This window comes from Pan troglodytes, chromosome 8 (genome assembly GCF_028858775.2).
Source record: "Pan troglodytes isolate AG18354 chromosome 8, NHGRI_mPanTro3-v2.0_pri, whole genome shotgun sequence".
Classification (NCBI taxonomy): domain Eukaryota; kingdom Metazoa; phylum Chordata; class Mammalia; order Primates; family Hominidae; genus Pan; species Pan troglodytes.
The window spans coordinates 122761541-122778326 of NC_072406.2; the positions used below are offsets into that span (position 1 = coordinate 122761541).

The 16786-nt window shown below is 41.5% G+C and overlaps 1 protein-coding gene across 2 annotated transcripts in view; it reads left to right on the forward strand.

Annotated features, from left to right (window-relative positions):
- Window positions 1–5655: 5655 nt before the first annotated feature.
- RBM20 (RNA binding motif protein 20) overlaps window positions 5656–16786 on the forward strand; it is a 192846-nt gene continuing 181715 nt past the window's right edge. The window contains exon 1 of one of the 2 annotated variants that reach the window (XM_508032.8): window positions 5656–5965. In XM_508032.8, coding sequence (XP_508032.5) covers window positions 5775–5965 — 191 coding nt within the window. In that variant the 5' untranslated portion in view covers window positions 5656–5774. The remainder of the gene's footprint in view (window positions 5966–16786) is intronic. The other variant, XM_054659887.2, reaches the window with a different exon arrangement.

The window sequence follows — 16786 nt, forward strand, 5'->3', positions numbered from 1 at the left end:
CTGTATTCCCAGCACCTTGGGAGACTGGGGTGAGATTACTTGAGGCCAGGAGTTTGAGACCAGCCTGGGCAACATGGCAAAACCCTGTCTCTAGAAAACATAAAAATTAGCTGGGCAGGTGTAGTGGTACATGTCTGGAGTCCCAGCTACTCCCTGGGAGGCTGAGGCAGGAGGATCGCTTAAGCCCAGGAGTTCAAGACTGCAGTGAGCCATGATCGTGCCACTGCATTCCACCCTGGATGACAGCCTGGGTAACAGAGTGAGACTCTGTCTCTAAAGCAAGAAATGGCAACTGTTATTATTAACACCCAGATAACAGTTAATATCTTATGGCTAAGATGATCTATGATAGACTGCTTGATATGTATTCATAATTGTCAGATTATTATAACTGTGTCAATGTGACTGCTAGCAACTTAATGATTTACTTATTTAACTGTCTCTACTGGAGTTGCTAGGATAAAAGGACAGTGTTTAAGACTGGACAATATATTATCCAGTGTATTTCTCCTTCATTCCTTCACATGAATTTTTGCTTTAAAAATAGAAATCTTGGCCGGATGCGGTGGCTCACACCTGTAATTCCAGCACTGTGGGAGTCTGAGGCAGGGAGATCACTTGAGGTCAGAAGTTTGAGACCAGCCTGGCCAACATGGTGAAACCCCGTCTCTATTAAAAATACAAAAATTAGCTGGGCATGGTGGCGGTTGCCTGTAATTGGGAGGTTGAGGCAGGACAATTGCTTAAACCCAGGAGGTGGAGGTTGCAGTGAGCCAAGATCGCGCCACTGCACTCCAGCCTGGGTGACAGAGTGAGACTCCATCCCAAAAAATAAATACATAAACAAAAATCTTATTGATGTACTAAGTGTTGTTAATGATTACTAGTTGAAAAAACAAAATTTTAAGTTTTGTTGTCACTGGTTAATTTAAAAATGACATATGTTCATAGCAAAAACTCTAATAGTATATGTATTTCAATAAAATTTTATTTCAAGTATTCAAACAATATAAAAGGTCATACAAGGCCTTGTATCCTAATTTCCAGAGGTACTTACTGTTAAAAATTACTTGTATAAATTTTCCAGAAATGTTCTCTTCTCTTTGATTTTATAGACATTTAGTCATACTGCAATACTGTTGAGAAACTTGCACTTTCTCCTTAATAATACACCTTGGATCTCTTTCCCTAGCAGTGCATACAGACCTACCTCCTTCTTTTTCAGGGCTACATTGTACTCTTTTGTAATAGAGACCATCTTTTGCAAGGCCACCCTTCTGTGCAGCACTTTGGTTGTTTCTAGTTTTTGCTATTATGAACAATGCCACGATAAACTCCCTTGTCCACGTAGCTTTGATTATTGCTACAAATAAACCGAGAGGATAAATTCCTAGGAGGATAATTGCTGAGTCAGTTTCCCTTGTTGCAATTTTAGTAGTTCCAATTTGGGCCAGGAACCATGGCTCATGCCTGTAATCCCAGCACTTTGGGAGGCTGAGGTGGGCGAATCACCTGAGGTCGGGAGTTCAAGACCAGCCTGACCAACATGGAGAAACCCCGTCTCTACTAAAAGTACAAAATTAGCTGGATGTCGTGGCGCATGCCTGTAATCCCAGCTACTTGGGAGGCTGAGGCAGGAGAATCACTTGAGCCCAGGAGGTGGAGGTTGCGGTGAGCCGAGATAGCGCCATTGCACTCCAGCCTGGGCAACAAGAGCGAAACTCTGTCTCAAAAAAAAAAAAAAAAAAAAAAGTTACGATTCACTTCCAAAGAGTTGCTGCAACTGACACCTATAGTATATGAGAATGTCTGTGTCATCAAACTTTACAAAGTAAACTGTTGTTAAAAAATAACAGTGATAGGATACATATGCTGAACAGCCACACATACAAATCAGCTCATCTGCAGAGATGAATGCTCACAATCAACTGAGAGGTAAGCTATTATATTTCCGCTTTGAAGAGGGGACAGAAGGTCACAGTGATTCAGAGCAGGGTCTGAATCTCAGCTCTGCTATTTATTATTCCAGTGACTTTGGGCAGGTTCTTCAAGTTTCTCCAAAATGGTGATATTAAATGAAATAAGGTTTGAGAAAACTCCTAGAACCAGTGCCTGGATTATTTATTAACATCATGGGACAAGCCAGAGTGCCAGAGTCCCCAGTAAGTTTGAGAATGACCCTAGTATAATAGAGACTTGGGTTGTATTTCCACCCTTGTCTACCATCTCCCACCAGGTTGCATCATTTCTTTGAATTTTCTTATTTGTAAGGGTCAGTTTAGATATTTCCTATTAATTGACCGATCTGAAAAGATATGAGTAGCAGAGTTGCATCACAATGCAGGTGGCATTTTATATTCACAGCAGCATCACAGCAAAAGAAGACAGGTAAGATCTCAGTTCCACTTCTATCACTGAGATAGTGTAGAGAGTGGGTGAGCTTTGGGGACAGATCAACCTACCTGCAGTCTTGCTTCTGGCTCTTAAGAGCTGGGTGACCTTGAGCAAATTCTTGTAGCTATCTGAGCTTCAAGTTAACAGTTGCTACTCATGGGGTTATTGTGAATATAAAGTAAGTAAACTATGAAAATACTTAGCAGCTTGTTAAATATTCAACGTATGCACAAACAGCAATAGCCTCACCACGTGACTGTAGTTCACTTGTAGGTCAAGGAGGGACAGGATGCTTCTGTGGAGAGGAACAAAGAGAGATGTTACCAGTCCTCACCTCTCAGTCACACTCCCATTTGTCAAGTCAGGTGACTCACACAGCATTTGTCTGGCTTCTCTCACTGTGAAGCGCACGCTTGGGGGAGGGGAGTGATGATAGCCCAGGGGCAGATCAAAGCAAGGGCTGCAGCCTCAGCTATGGCTCTTTATGCTTTTTCATTCCTCCGGGAGAGAAGTGAGAAACATTTAGAAATATTTATCATTGCAACTTTTGAATATACTTTATGTTTGACTTGCAAAATGGAATGCTTGTTCAATGTCATCCTGGAAAACATTTTGTGGGATCTGAGGAAGGACATGAACTACCTCTAGGTTTTTGCTGTCGTCTTGCCCTCTCCCTTCAAATCTGTTCTAAGTTCAGTTATTATGTAACATGTCGGTTGCAAATATTAAGCTATAATCATGGAGATGGCATTTCTGAAAAACAACTGTGAATCGTTCATTTTTTCCCATTTTTTTAATTTTGAAAATTTCAAATTTACAGAAAGGATGCAAAAAAAGCCCAATGAATATCTAGATTTATCCATTGTTTCTTATTTTATCACATATGCTAGGATATTATTTTTGAGATTCAGACAGCTTCATTCATATAACATGGTCCTCTTTTTTTTGCCAATAAAAATGTAATGGGAATAGACTCACTTATATCGATGTTGTGACTTCCAGGCTCTCAGCTTTCTGGGGTTTGAGATCTATTGTATTAATATTTGGCTATATGGTTGGAATATAAAGAGTCATGTTTGTAGTAAGTGCCAGATTGAACATCTTATGCACAAAGTATACAAGACACATTATCTCTAACCCTAACAGAGACTCTCCAAGCCAGGGTCTCATCAATTCCGATTTACATATTTGGTAACTGACACTCAGAGAGGTTGAATTACTCCACTGGTAAATTACAGAGTCTGGACTCAAAAACAGGTCCTTTTGATCACAAAGCTCTTTCCATCAAGGTTTTGGAGGATTCTGAGAAAAAGACTTCCGTACAAACATAGAAAAACTTTTATTTCTGGGAGAGTTGCAATGTTAATTTTAAGTAATTTCCTTTCACTAAGGAAGTCTGGGGGTGGGAATATGGGGTGGAAGATGGAGATTTAAGGAAACCACGGTTAGGAATTTAGTGATAGAAACTGAAGATGATGAGCTAACGATTCAGAGAATGGACTTGGTTCTTACAGCCTCTTACTAGCCATGGATCCTCCCGACAGATCACCCTAATGCCTCCACATTTGTGAAATGGGAAAAACAATCAACACCTCTTTACCAGGTGTTTTTTTCTTCCTTGTCAGCTGCATTAAGGAGAAGGGGGAAAGAGTAGAACAAGGAGTTCTATCTGTAACGAACGGAACAATCAATTGAGCTAACTACCTACCTTCGGACCAGCCTACCTGTTTCATGTTTTTGTTTTGTTTTTGTTTGTTTTGGTGAGGCTCAATTTTGCGAACTGTGGCAAACTGATCTTTATGAATACGAGGAATTGATAGTGTCATTTTATATTAGAGGAGGGAGAGAGGAAGATAAAAAAGGGAGAGGGAAGGAAGGAGAGAGAGAGAATGATGGCAGAAATCAACGGAGGCGGAGGCGTAGTTTCCTGAGGCTAGAAACTCAGTCTGGGGAGACATGAAAGCGTCTTTTGGGGAAGTCAAGTAGTTGCTAGGTCTCAGGGAATCCATCTTCAGAATTTTCCTCCGCGTGGGTGCGGGAGGAAAATGAGTTGAGTGGAGACCCTGAGCAAACTCCTCTCCAGGCCATGCGGCATCCTGGGCTCTGGTTTCCCAGGCACGCAAGGCACGCTTTTCTCTACTTCCCGGGGACGCTGGCGTCAGGACTTAGAACTCCTGTATGCCGGACAGCCGGTGAGGTCTACTGGGCGGCCGCTTTCTCTGGTCTTTCTCTGCTCCGTAGACATTTCTGTGTCAGGTGCCTCGCATATTCGCACCCACGCGCCAGGGCATTAAGCCGAACCTTGCGTGGTGGCTCTCAGCCTTGAAAGGCCGCAGGATGTCCGCGTCCACAGCTGTGAACCGGTGAGTGCAGGTGGACGGGCGCACGCGAGCGCCAGGGTAATTAACAGGGCTTCAGAGGGCGTGACGGTGACCGTACGTTGTCGGCGAACTCTCTTTTCATCCTTTACATTTCCACGGAGATTTGGCCAATAAATAACAAGAATAAAATGTACGCATGGTTTTGTCTTTGCGCTCGTGGGGTCGTGGCGGGGTCTTTTAAGTGAAGAGAAAAAGAAACCAGAAACCCACGGTGGCCCCACCGGCTGCTTCCGGGGACACCTGAAATCAGCAGCTGGAACTGACAATTTGGAGAGCCCCGGGGATGGTCATCTGAGACCTGGGTTACAATACAAGTCCCACCTCAGGGCGAGTCCAGGCTTTCTTCCCCTCGGGGTCGGGTGCCTCAGGCGCCAGTGGCGCTGGCCGGGCTCCAGCCGCGAGCAGATGCCAGGCCCGGCACACTTTGCACGGGCGATGCGCGCGGACGTCCCGGGCGCGCTCGGTCCGCCCGGCTTGGCAGGAGCTGCGAGAGGCCGCGCGCACAGTCCCCAGGGACAGCCGGAGGACTCAGGGCTCCCGGGTGGAGCGAGAGCGCGGCGGCCGACCGCGGGCTGCGTGTGTCGCCTTCCTCACGCGGTATGCTGCGCCGTGGAACGCTGGGCTACGGACACTGAGGGTGCACTGTGGCGGGTGGCGTACGCCGCGCTCCCTCCCCGCTTCCTGCGCCCAGGGTCGGCGGGCAGAGTTCCTGGGTCCAGCTTGGCGCTGAGCAGCCCCCGGCCGCAGAGCAGCTCCCGCCGGTCGGGAGACGCCCCCTGGCCCCCGCCCCCGCGTGGCCGGCCGGGACGAGCTGGAGCAGCGGGAGGAGGAGGCGGCGCCGCCGGGACTGCCTCCTCCCCGCCCCTCGCGTCTCCTCCCCGCGCCACCGGGAAGGACAAGGGGACTGGGCACGGGGACCCCGGCCAGTGAGCGCCCGTGGCCCGGGACCGCCCCTCCCTTGAGATCTCTCGCCGCTATCCCGGGCGGGTCTCGCCCCGCATGGTGCTGGCAGCAGCCATGAGCCAGGACGCGGACCCCAGCGGTCCGGAGCAGCCGGACAGAGTTGCCTGCAGTGTGCCTGGTGCCCGGGCGTCCCCGGCACCCTCCGGCCCGCGAGGGATGCAGCAGCCGCCGCCGCCGCCCCAGCCACCGCCCCCGCCCCAAGCCGGCCTACCCCAGATCATCCAAAAGTAAGAAGGGAGAAGGGAACAGGGACCAGGGGTGCGCCTGGGGACACGCCCCGAGAGCCCCCTTTGTGGCTTCATTTCCCGTCCCTGCTGAACTTCGCTCGCCCCCCTTGGGTTTGAAGTTTTCTCGTACCCCCTCTGGGCAGAGTCGGTGTCCTTCTGGCTGTTTGTTAGGCTGGAAAGAGGGGAACCAAGTTCTTTAGGGAAAATTATTTTGTTTTTCCTTATCTCCTTTCTCTTCTCTTCAGAAATGGTACTAGATATTTTGAACTAAAATAGCTCAGATTGGGGGGAAATGGCCCAGCGACTGTATTTCATCTTTCTGGTCCCAAGAGGACGCTGGAATGGAGAGTCGTGCGTGAGCGTGTGCGCGCGCGTGAGGGTGTGTAAGTAAAATGCCAAAAATTAAACCACCCTTCATGGTGCCCCTGAAACCAACCAGTGGAAAGGGAGGTGACAGTTTGTAAACAACATGTTTTACTTTGCCCTGAAAGTGTAGACACTTTTCAAGAAGGCCTTTTCGAAGAGTTTAGCTACGCAACCGTTTTCCATTAATGTTACCATCTTGTGACTCGGGTGACCTGTGCGACTTGGGTCGTGAATTCTCAGGTCGGCCTTCCCAATGCTTGAGAAGGTTGGGGGTGGTTAATAAGCCCCGAGAGGCTCTTTCAGCCCGTTTGAGGAACATACGAGTAAAAACAGTGATGCTTTGTATTGTTTGTTCTTTTGAGATTTCGTGTGACCGTTTAAGGCCTAGAATGTTGGTTTATTTGAAGGATCTCTACTCTCCTAAGGGTTTACCCAGTTTGTAATGAAGTCTTCAAAACTAGTTTAATAAGTGTAGGAAAGTGAATGATGCGCACCTCTGCGAAACTGACAACACTAAATAAATACACGCAAGTACAGCAAAATTTACCCTTATGCAACACAGCAGAGGTTTTCTGCTGCTCCGCTGATGCTTTGAGTCCTGTAAATTTAATAAAACTTAGTAACAGAAAGAACCAGTGATGGGTGTAAATGGAAGTAAATAGCAGTTAAGTATTTATTGTTTTGAAGACTGATTTATCTAATGGAAAGAATTGTGAAAATTCAAGTTTAACATTAGAAAACGCTGGTATCATATTTCAGAACAAAATGGTTCCCTATGTTGACTGGTGGAATACTGAGTCTCCACTTGTGACAACTTTTTGCTTTAATTGGATATTTTATATAACTTTCAACTACAAACAGTTTCCAACTATTCCAAAATGAAAATATTTCATATTATTATTCTTTTCTATTGTTTTGCAAATTATTCAGCCAATACTAAATATGATTGACAATTTATGTACATCAATACTTAAAATTTCTCTTTATTCCTTAATATAAATGTAAAGCAACAGAGAAAAACTATTTAAAATTTAAAGTTTACTTAGTGAAAAATCCAATTTGGCCAATTATTAATTTGGAAACATCTATCTGATGTGCTTCGTACGGAGCCAGTGTCTTGAGGCTTGAAATCAGGCTGCATATGAAGTTAATTGAAATTGCTTCGGTATTGTAATTACCCTGCACTTTTCTATTATTTACTTTTAAGTAGAAGAAAACTGGAAACTTTATATTCACAGGAAAGTCTTTGTAGAAGGGCATCTGATTATGAAATACTGCCAGGTTGAAAATAAATATCATTTTATGGAAATGGATCATTTAAAGTATATTTTATTTGCCTCATATAATAAATAATTTACCCTCTAAATTCATCCCCCCTTTTGAAAATCCCATCTTTGGAATATCTAATTTTAAAAGAAAAGACTCAGCTTTTCAAAGATGGCCCCTTCTACTTGAAGGGCAGGATGGAGACCTCAAGAGGCGCCTCATGGCTTTGCTTGCTTTACATTGGTGACGGATCAGTGTTCAGGGACCAGGTCCCAGGGCTGTGAATATGCTCATAGAATTTGATGTTTGCATACTGACGTTTCAGTCTTTCTTTACAAGGATGATTTGGAGCTTGTGCTCTCCTTAGTACCCACTGAAATTCCGCTGGAACCAGATATAATGTCGCAAACGCTTTGTAGGTCCATCTTCAATGCGCCGAAATTTGAGCAGGTTATTTTGAAACTGCATTTGCATAAGTCCATCTGAGCAAACATTTTTATGTAGTTATGAGGTGTGGTTTGCATCAGCCATCTTTGAGAAAATATAGTGGAGCTACTGCCCTCGGCTGCAAAACAAGTTGTCTGCCTGTTGATTTGGGGAATTTTGTGAGCTACAGCTTTGGATGAAATTCTCCTCTGGTGGAACACATATTAAATATTATTAGAGAACCTCTATTTTTTCTAGTTATTTTAGTGAGGTCGTTATGTAACTCGTAAGAGGAGAAGTTTTGATTGCTTTCAAAATGATGGCGACATCAATCTTCTTCATGTTGCATAGTGCGTTTGAAGATTACAAACATTTTTCCGCTTACTGTCTATGTTTACTGATTTTTATTAGTAATGGCTTTTATTTTAGATCAAAGTCAATGACTTTGGAAAAACCATAGTAACAATTATAATAAAAATCAGTTCCTGTTCACATGTTATATTTGGTGTTTAGAGAACTGCCGTATACTACATTTACAAAGATAAACACATGAAGCGTGATGACTAACAATGAGACTGATTTTGTTTGTTTTATGGACCCAGTCTTAGTACTTATGAAGATTGCATCTAGAGTTAATTTCTCTGGAGTACAATGATTTCATTTCCTTGTCATTGTATTTTTAGCTTCCGTTAAGAATCATCCATACCTTTTCTGCTCTTGTTTACTGTAAAGATTATCAGCCATGTATAGACACAGATAATTAATATTTTGTAAGATTTTTATTTTAAATGTGCATTCTCCAAATTGGCTAATATAGAGGCATTATTGTATATAAAACACGATTTAGGCTATTTAGGAAACAAGAAATATAAATAATACTCTAAGAGGAGATTTGGGATAAGTTAGGAAATCAGAATAATTTGAGAACTTAACAAATATATATATTTTCCATACTAGCAGAAATATGAAAACATTGACATTCCGGTGAATGTTTTATAAGGATTTATCTCCTCCAACATTTACAATGTTTTATTTTTAAAATTATTTTGTTTTAATCGTGAGCTTTAAAATCAAACCTAATCCTTTATTTATAAGAAGTTATTTATTAACCTTGATGAACGTCAGAAATTTAAGTTTTAGGTTGCCAGTTTTAAAGCGCTCATTAGAATGAAAACAGAGCCACTCAATTCCGTGTGAAATGTTGAAGTTAGCTGTCAGATGGAACCACGAAGTATATACCACTAGCCATGGAGGAAAGAAACCAAACACGTGCACCCCTCTTATGAAGTGAATGTAGAGGTGATTTTCCTAACTTACTTGATTTGCAGCAAAATATTCCTGGCTAATGCGTGGCATCAGGTTGCATATTTAATTTGAGTATAGATGACACTTTTTTCTAGATTATTTTTTAAGCAGTGAATAAAAATAATTATAAACAATGGAAAAAGTTTTGGTTTAGCATTTGATGGCTAGTGTTACCTGCGTGTAAATGTTTGTAGTTAATGAAAACATGAATCCAGCTTTGCTCTCTTTGATCTATAGTCTTCCGTATAGCATTAGAACACTGGCTGTCTATATTTTCAGAGCAAAGTGCTCCCCTCACTCGGAATAGAAAATGTTGTAAGTAGCAACTCCGATTTACAGACTCTAATTTTACAGACATTCTGCAGAAGGATCTCCGTGTAACTGTTAGGGAGTCATTTGCAGGCAAGTTGTGTATGATGTTCACCCACTTTGATGGGTATGCTGACAATTACATCCAGAGTCAGAGAGAAGAAATAAGAATTTGCTAAAAAGGGACATTCCCTTACATTCATACTTGGTCCTTTCTGGAAAGAGGATGGAATTTCTAACATCTGTGCCAGTTAACATCAGTTTGAGCCCAATTTTAGGGGAAATAGGAATACACTTGTAGAAGGAATTTTGAAAATTTTAAATACCATCTTAAACTGCACATAAGACAAGCATTCAGCAGGGAAAACATCTGAGAGGATTAAGCCTTTACCCCAACAGGGAAGAAAAGGGGGGGGTGCTATTTTCTTAGCAGCCTGAATGATTCTTTTGCTTATCTAGAAAGCTTTCCAAAGTTTTATCAGAAAAAGAAATTTTGCTTGAGGTTTTGTTGTGATAAGTATTTTTAGATAGTATGTGTAGTCATTTAGTTGTGAATTTTTCTCAAATTGCCAAAGAGATCAGTATTATGAAATGTAGTACATTATTCCCATTAGTCACAGTAAAGGACTATGCATATGGTACACACAGAGCTGTTCTAATGCCAGTGCTGTAGGGGAGAAAAGAAGAAGAATTTGATCACCCTTTTTATTTTTCTATCCATGTATTCTTTTGCTACCTCCTTCGCAGTTTATCTAATTAATAATTTAAAAAGCCCAAATCTGTCCATTGGAATGTGAACTCTGATCTGTTAAGATCTCTTTGCCAGTCCTAATAGTCACCAGGGGGCGGAAAAAAACCAACCAGGATTGACTCACAGTGAAATGATTCCACATTATCCAGTTTCTTTCTTTCCTTCTGATTTATTTATTTATTTATTTATTTATTTATTTTTGTGACTTTAAGTTCTTGACTCCAGTTTAAACTAATATTCTTCCCTGCCCACAACAGCCGGTCCTCAAGTGAACAAATTGATATAGCTCAATTCACAGGTTTGATAAACAAGAATACACAAAATGTTGGGAACTGGGGTTTAATCAAGGGATAGAAATTAAAATGGACTGAACTAAACATGGAAAGTAAGAATTGAGGAAGCTTGAGATACTGGAGTTAAAACCCAAAAGAGAAGTTCAGAAGCAGGACACCCCTCTGCCTTCATCTGTCCTGGTCTCCCTGTCAGACAAAAGCTTGAATGGTCTCCTACACCACAAAATCCTACTTAATCTGATTTTTATTTCCTGCCACAGTGATTATTTAATTGGGGATGGTCTAAATGATATTATTTGGTATATTTTAACAGGGAAAATTGCTGTGGATCTGCAGCTAGTGTGAGTGACTGGTAGCTGTGTTTAGAGTGTTGAAAAGTTTTGCATTAAGTAAAATGATCCATATTACAGAATCATGGCAAAGATGGTAATTAGTGGTTTGCAGAAAGGAGCACACGGCAGTTCCCTTTCTGTTTAAAGAACCTGGCTGGATCTTGAGAATATGCGTGTTATCCTGGATTCCTAATACTGCTTGTTCCCATCAGTGAGTAGACTGGCAGATTCTGATCCTAATTAAGAAGACATGTTTTTGAATCAGGAATGTGAATTTGGTTTGCAACACCACCACGGGGGTATTGTTGGTGAGCTGATAGTTTGACTGGCTCCATGGGTCGTCACTGTTTAAATTCCACCCAACTAAGGAGCTGTACAAGATTATAGTCTTCAAAGTTTACACACAGCAAGTGTGGGGACAAGTTATCACTGCCAGCTGTTGGGGGAGGAGGTGAAAGTGAGGAGGACCCCTCCCCCCAAATAACTTGTGTGTGTTTTGGATATGTTGCATATATCCATCTAATATGATAAACTCTTTACCGCGGTGGAAGTTACAGTCAAGTTGATTGATCTTCCTCTTCCCTACAACTCCTGATGGATTTTATAAGATAAGTAAGTCCCCTGATGGTTTCTAAGGCAACTTTTCCAACTTGCTGACAGCAGATCTGTAGGGGAGATGGTACATATTGGTGCTGATGTACTTTATGGGCAAAAAGGGAGCAGTTAAGCAACTTGCATGAGGATGTGTTCATAACTCACAGCTCAGTTGGACAAATCAATCTTTCCATGTGTTCCGAAACAAAAGGCAGGGGGTCATGCATGTGTTTGGGAGTGGTTATCACCCCATGAAGATAGTTTCCACGCCAATTTTGCCTTCTTTAATGTGGTATTTGCTTTAAGGCTGTACTAGGGCCACTTGCTTCTGCCTTTTCTTTGCACCTGCTTTCTCTTGATCACACTAATGGCCCATCAGTTCTCAGTTACCACTTCCCACTCTGGCCCAAACCTGGAAACCTCCAATTGCTGCTGTCTGGACATCTTAAATACTTTTTGGTTTTGCAACCTGTCTGTAGGCTCTTTCCCAAATATGTTTTTAAGTATTGTTAGGCCTGCCCTTCAACCTGCCCTCCAGTGTCAGGAGTAGACTAGGTAATATATATTTTAAAGATGCATTGGTTTCACTAAATCTCCTCCTTTGGTTTATTTTGAATTAATTATTGAACAAAATGATTTAAGATCAGTCTGATATTTTCAGGTGTAAAATGAGGATCTTTGCTCTAAGTTAATTATTGGGCTTCTGTCGAGGAGTGCCACAGAGGAAAAAACTCTGGACTGGGAGTCAGTGACCTGAACAAGCCAATTAACCTTTCTAATCTAGCCTCTCCAGGGATTGGAAATGATCAATTGCAGTTTCTTCCAAGAATAAAATTAGGTGGCTCTTGTGCAAATCGTAGCAAAATTGTGGAGTGATCACCAACGTAGAATGCCTCCCTCCATCTACTTCCTCCATCACCTGATACGGAATATGTCCCACATCAATTAAATTTAGCCATGGACACAGGTACATATTTGTGACATTGATCACCCATGAATACAACAATAACCACAAAAAGAGAATGAAATACTTTCTCTAGCATTCACAAAGAATATTTGGATCAGTGACATAATTTTAAAAGTCAGAAAAATAAACACTAATGTCAGTGAACAGGAAAAGGTTTTATACTGTTCTTCAATCTCTAAAAATGTTTTTGGTATAAGAATAATTTTTTGGAATGTTAAAGTAAGTACTTTAACATTTACTTTAACAAAGTGAAAGCAGCACTTTCAGCTTAGGAGACAGAGATAATAATTTTCATGTGTCTGAATTGGATTGTGTTAAACACAGGCCAACAGGAGTGTGTTTGGTGACATCGATGGTTTCAGAGGCAGAGAATGTAAACATAGGACGCACAAACGTTTTACAGGAGCACGGCTGTGGCTACTGCAGGGACTCCTGAACCGTGACGCACAGTCAGTCGGCCGCAGAGACCAGCCTGGAGCTCGCCCTAAAACCTCTTTGCAGCCTTGCAGATGTCATAGTTGTCCCAAAGCTGGGCCTCATGCTTCCGTGTAGCCTCACTGAATCAGGAGACCGAGTGTTTCCAGAGCCAGGATGTGGGCGCCGTGGGGCCAGTGCTGCATCCTCCTGCACTGGCAATAGCAGAGTTGTGGAGAAACTTTATTTGGTATTTGACATGATCAATATTTTAACCTTCTGCATAAAAAGAGAGAGAAGTCTGTGATTAAATCTTGATTTAAAGTCTTCAAATATGTACATACATGAGGATGAACATAAGCATATTTATTGCAACACTGTCTAGAAAAGTGAAAATTCGAAACCACTTAAATGTTTCTCAGTTGGAAACATAAACCATGTGTAGGTATAAGGTCATGTACTACTCAGCCATTAGAATGATGCTGTTATTTTGCATTGATTGATATGGAAGGAGAACCATATAATATTAACTAAAAAAATTACAAACAGCATGTATGCAAAGATCTCATGTTTGTTTTTGAAAAGATGTGTATGAGTGTGTGCTGGTGCCTGCCAGCCTTAAAAAACATCTGAAGAACAAATGTAAAGAACATTAACAGTAGTTCTAACTCTGGATGGGGCAATTAGAGTGGTTTGTCTTTTTTTCTTCCTTTTTAATATGGTCTATTTTTTTAAAATTCAGTGAGCATGTATTACTTTTACAATAAAAGAAAACAATAAAACTATTTTTTTCTTTATCTATTTCTTTTCCTAACCGTCTGTACCTGCGAGTATTTCATTTTTAAAAACAGCAACAGAAGGAGTAGACATTTCACATTGGTATTGCACTATCTTGAAGACTGAGCTGCCCTTTAGCATCTTACATTTTAGTCCTGGAAGGTAGCTGAGAGCTGTTTTAGCCCAGCCTTCCTGTTTTTATAGGTAAGACAAATGAGCATCAGAGAAGTCAAGTGAATTGTTGAAGGTCACACAGCGAGGGAGTCATCAGGCTGTGATGAGAATCCCTGTATTTCTGTCTCTTATATTTTCTGCTAAGCCACCATTTTGTCATCCTGGGAATGGAGGAGAGAGAAATGGAGGCATTCATAAATTAACCGTGTATGTACCGGCCTTAGTCTACTCACTTCCCCTAAGAGGGTTGAGAAAAGCATCCTTGGTTGTGTTATCTCCTCTCACCCCATCCTGCTCACCCACCCACATGGGACTTTTATGGGAGTGGCAGTAGACTGGGTCTCTCCTGGGCATCTCATGCTCTGTTCCTTCCTGCCAAACAGAAGCCAACCATCACATTTTCTTCTCTGCTCTTCTTGGTTCAAGGTTACTCTTTTTTCCCAGATCCTTAATAGAGGAAAAACCCAGTACCTACCTTCCTTTCATACCCAGAAACGTCCTCTTAACACCTTCAAGCTGTGGTTTAAACATGAACCTTTTGAGATGTAAAGGCATAACTAATATTTAAAGGAAACAAAACACATTTTACTTCTTACTCCCAAGCCAGTTATAGGAATGCCCATTATTATTTCTGCCACCCCAATTCCCACTCTGCTTCAAATTTGTTTCAACCAAGGATATAATTTGGACTGTATTTTTAAAAAGTAAACCTTGCTTTGCGGGGACTATATTTGCATTCTTGCTTGCCCTTGAGTGTGCTCTCTCTTGCTTTTTCTTTTCCTGAACTATTTGAAAGTAATTTGCATAACTATAATTTTGTTATCATAGCTCAGGAAATTAGTCTTATTTAATTTTTTCTAATAAACACTAGGTTTTTAACTTTCATTTGTCAGATAATCTCTCATATAGCTGATTTTTTTTTTGCATTTGTTTATAATGTCTTTCTCTTTTTTTGAGACAGGGTCTCACTCTGTCACTGAGGCTGGAGTACAGGGTGCAATCACAGCTCACTGCAGCCTTGACCTCCCTGGCTCAAGCAATCTCCCACCTCAACCTTCCAAGTAGCTGGGACTGTAGACGTGCACCACCACGCTCTGCTCATTTTTGTATTTTTTGTAGAGACGGGGTTTCACCATGTTGCCCAGGTTGGTCTCGAACTCCTGGACTTGAGCAATCCTCCTGCCTCAGCCTCCCAAAGTGCTGGGATTACAGGCATGAGCCACTGCACCAGCCATTTCTTCTTTTTAATCTACCAGGTATACCCACCTCTTTCTACTTTCCAATACTGAAGATTACAGGCTAGTTGTCTTGGAGAATGAACCATGATATGGCTGTGACTGTTGTTTCTTCATGACCAGATCCAGGTTAAACATTTTGGCAAAGATAGGCTAAGAGTTTGACCCCTTGTTTAACATGGCGGCCACCGGATTGCTCCATTGTAGACAGACATTTTTCTGTTTGTGATAAGTAGTAAGTTGTCTGCAGAGGTGCTACCATGAGACCCTCTGAATATCTATGTTCCAACAGACTTTCATCTGGTGGCTTTGTCTTTTAATTTGATTGAATATTTAAGGAGCAATTGTAATGAAATATGTGGATCACTTTAGAATGCATGAGTTTGGACACACAGTTTATATCAAACAGCCTTGCAAATATGTTTGCATTGTATCACCCCATAGATATTATCTAGAGCCTCTGGATTTTTCTAGTCCTGACTTCATAGGACTTGATCCATGGGTCAGCTACTTCCCATTTAACTCTATAAGAGACATTCCATCTCTTGAGTTGCAGTGCCTTTTAATGTCCATTTTAATGCTAATGGAAATAAGTGGATACTGATGTAATTTGTACTGCTCATCAGATTTTTTTGGGTATCCTCTTGAAGTTATGTTGGTTCTTTGCAGAAGCCTTTTAACTCTGTTTTCAAAATCACTGTATGAAGCAGGCTTTAAAAATGACTGATGACTTGCCCTGGTGCCTAAACTGGGTGAGTCTTGGGGCTGGTCAGTGACTAGCAGTTTGTTCATGTTTTTTAGATTTAAGTTACACAGCTATTTTTGCCTGTTCCACTTTGGTACTCCTATTTTCATACACAAAATATGTATGGGTGAAAAAGGTGGTGTGGAGTAGTGAAAAGGAGCAGGAGCAGGCATGATCTATGTTCTGGATTCAGCTTTGCCACTACTAACCCTGAGCGTCAGTGTTCTTATCTGTTAAAGGAAGCAGTAATAATAAAGTGAATAACAACTAACTCGTACAGAGTGCTTTCTGTGTGCCAGCCACTATTCTAAACAGTTGAGGTATTTTCAATCCATTTACTTCAACAATAATCCTGTGAGGTAAGTGTTGTTATTCTCCCCATCATGCAGATGAGGAAACTGAGGCACAACCTTACTAGGACCCAGGAAAGCTAAGAAAAGTAGTATTTATGAAAACATGGTGGAATGGGGCTTGGAATAAAGAATGTTATACTAATTCAAGCAATCCTGTCTTCTCTGTGTAAATATCTGTTTCCTTAATTTATAGAAAATCCATCACTTACAAGAAAATATTATAGAAAAAAATGACTAAAATAAATCTGAAAGTAGGTCAAATTTAAGACAAACTAAGCAATCCAATTAAAACTTTTTTTTCCTGTTTCCGTCCCCCACCCCCACCCTTTTTTTCCCCCTTAAAACTTTAAGTACAGCTTTGGTTTAAAGTGAAATCTGTATCCCAATTTAAATTCCATGAACAAATCTGACTCTGGCATTTGATTCACTGTCTTACTCTGCTTGTTATGCATGTTAAACAAGACCTAAATTTGATGCTCACAGAGAGCACACAAACACTTATAATCCTCTCAGC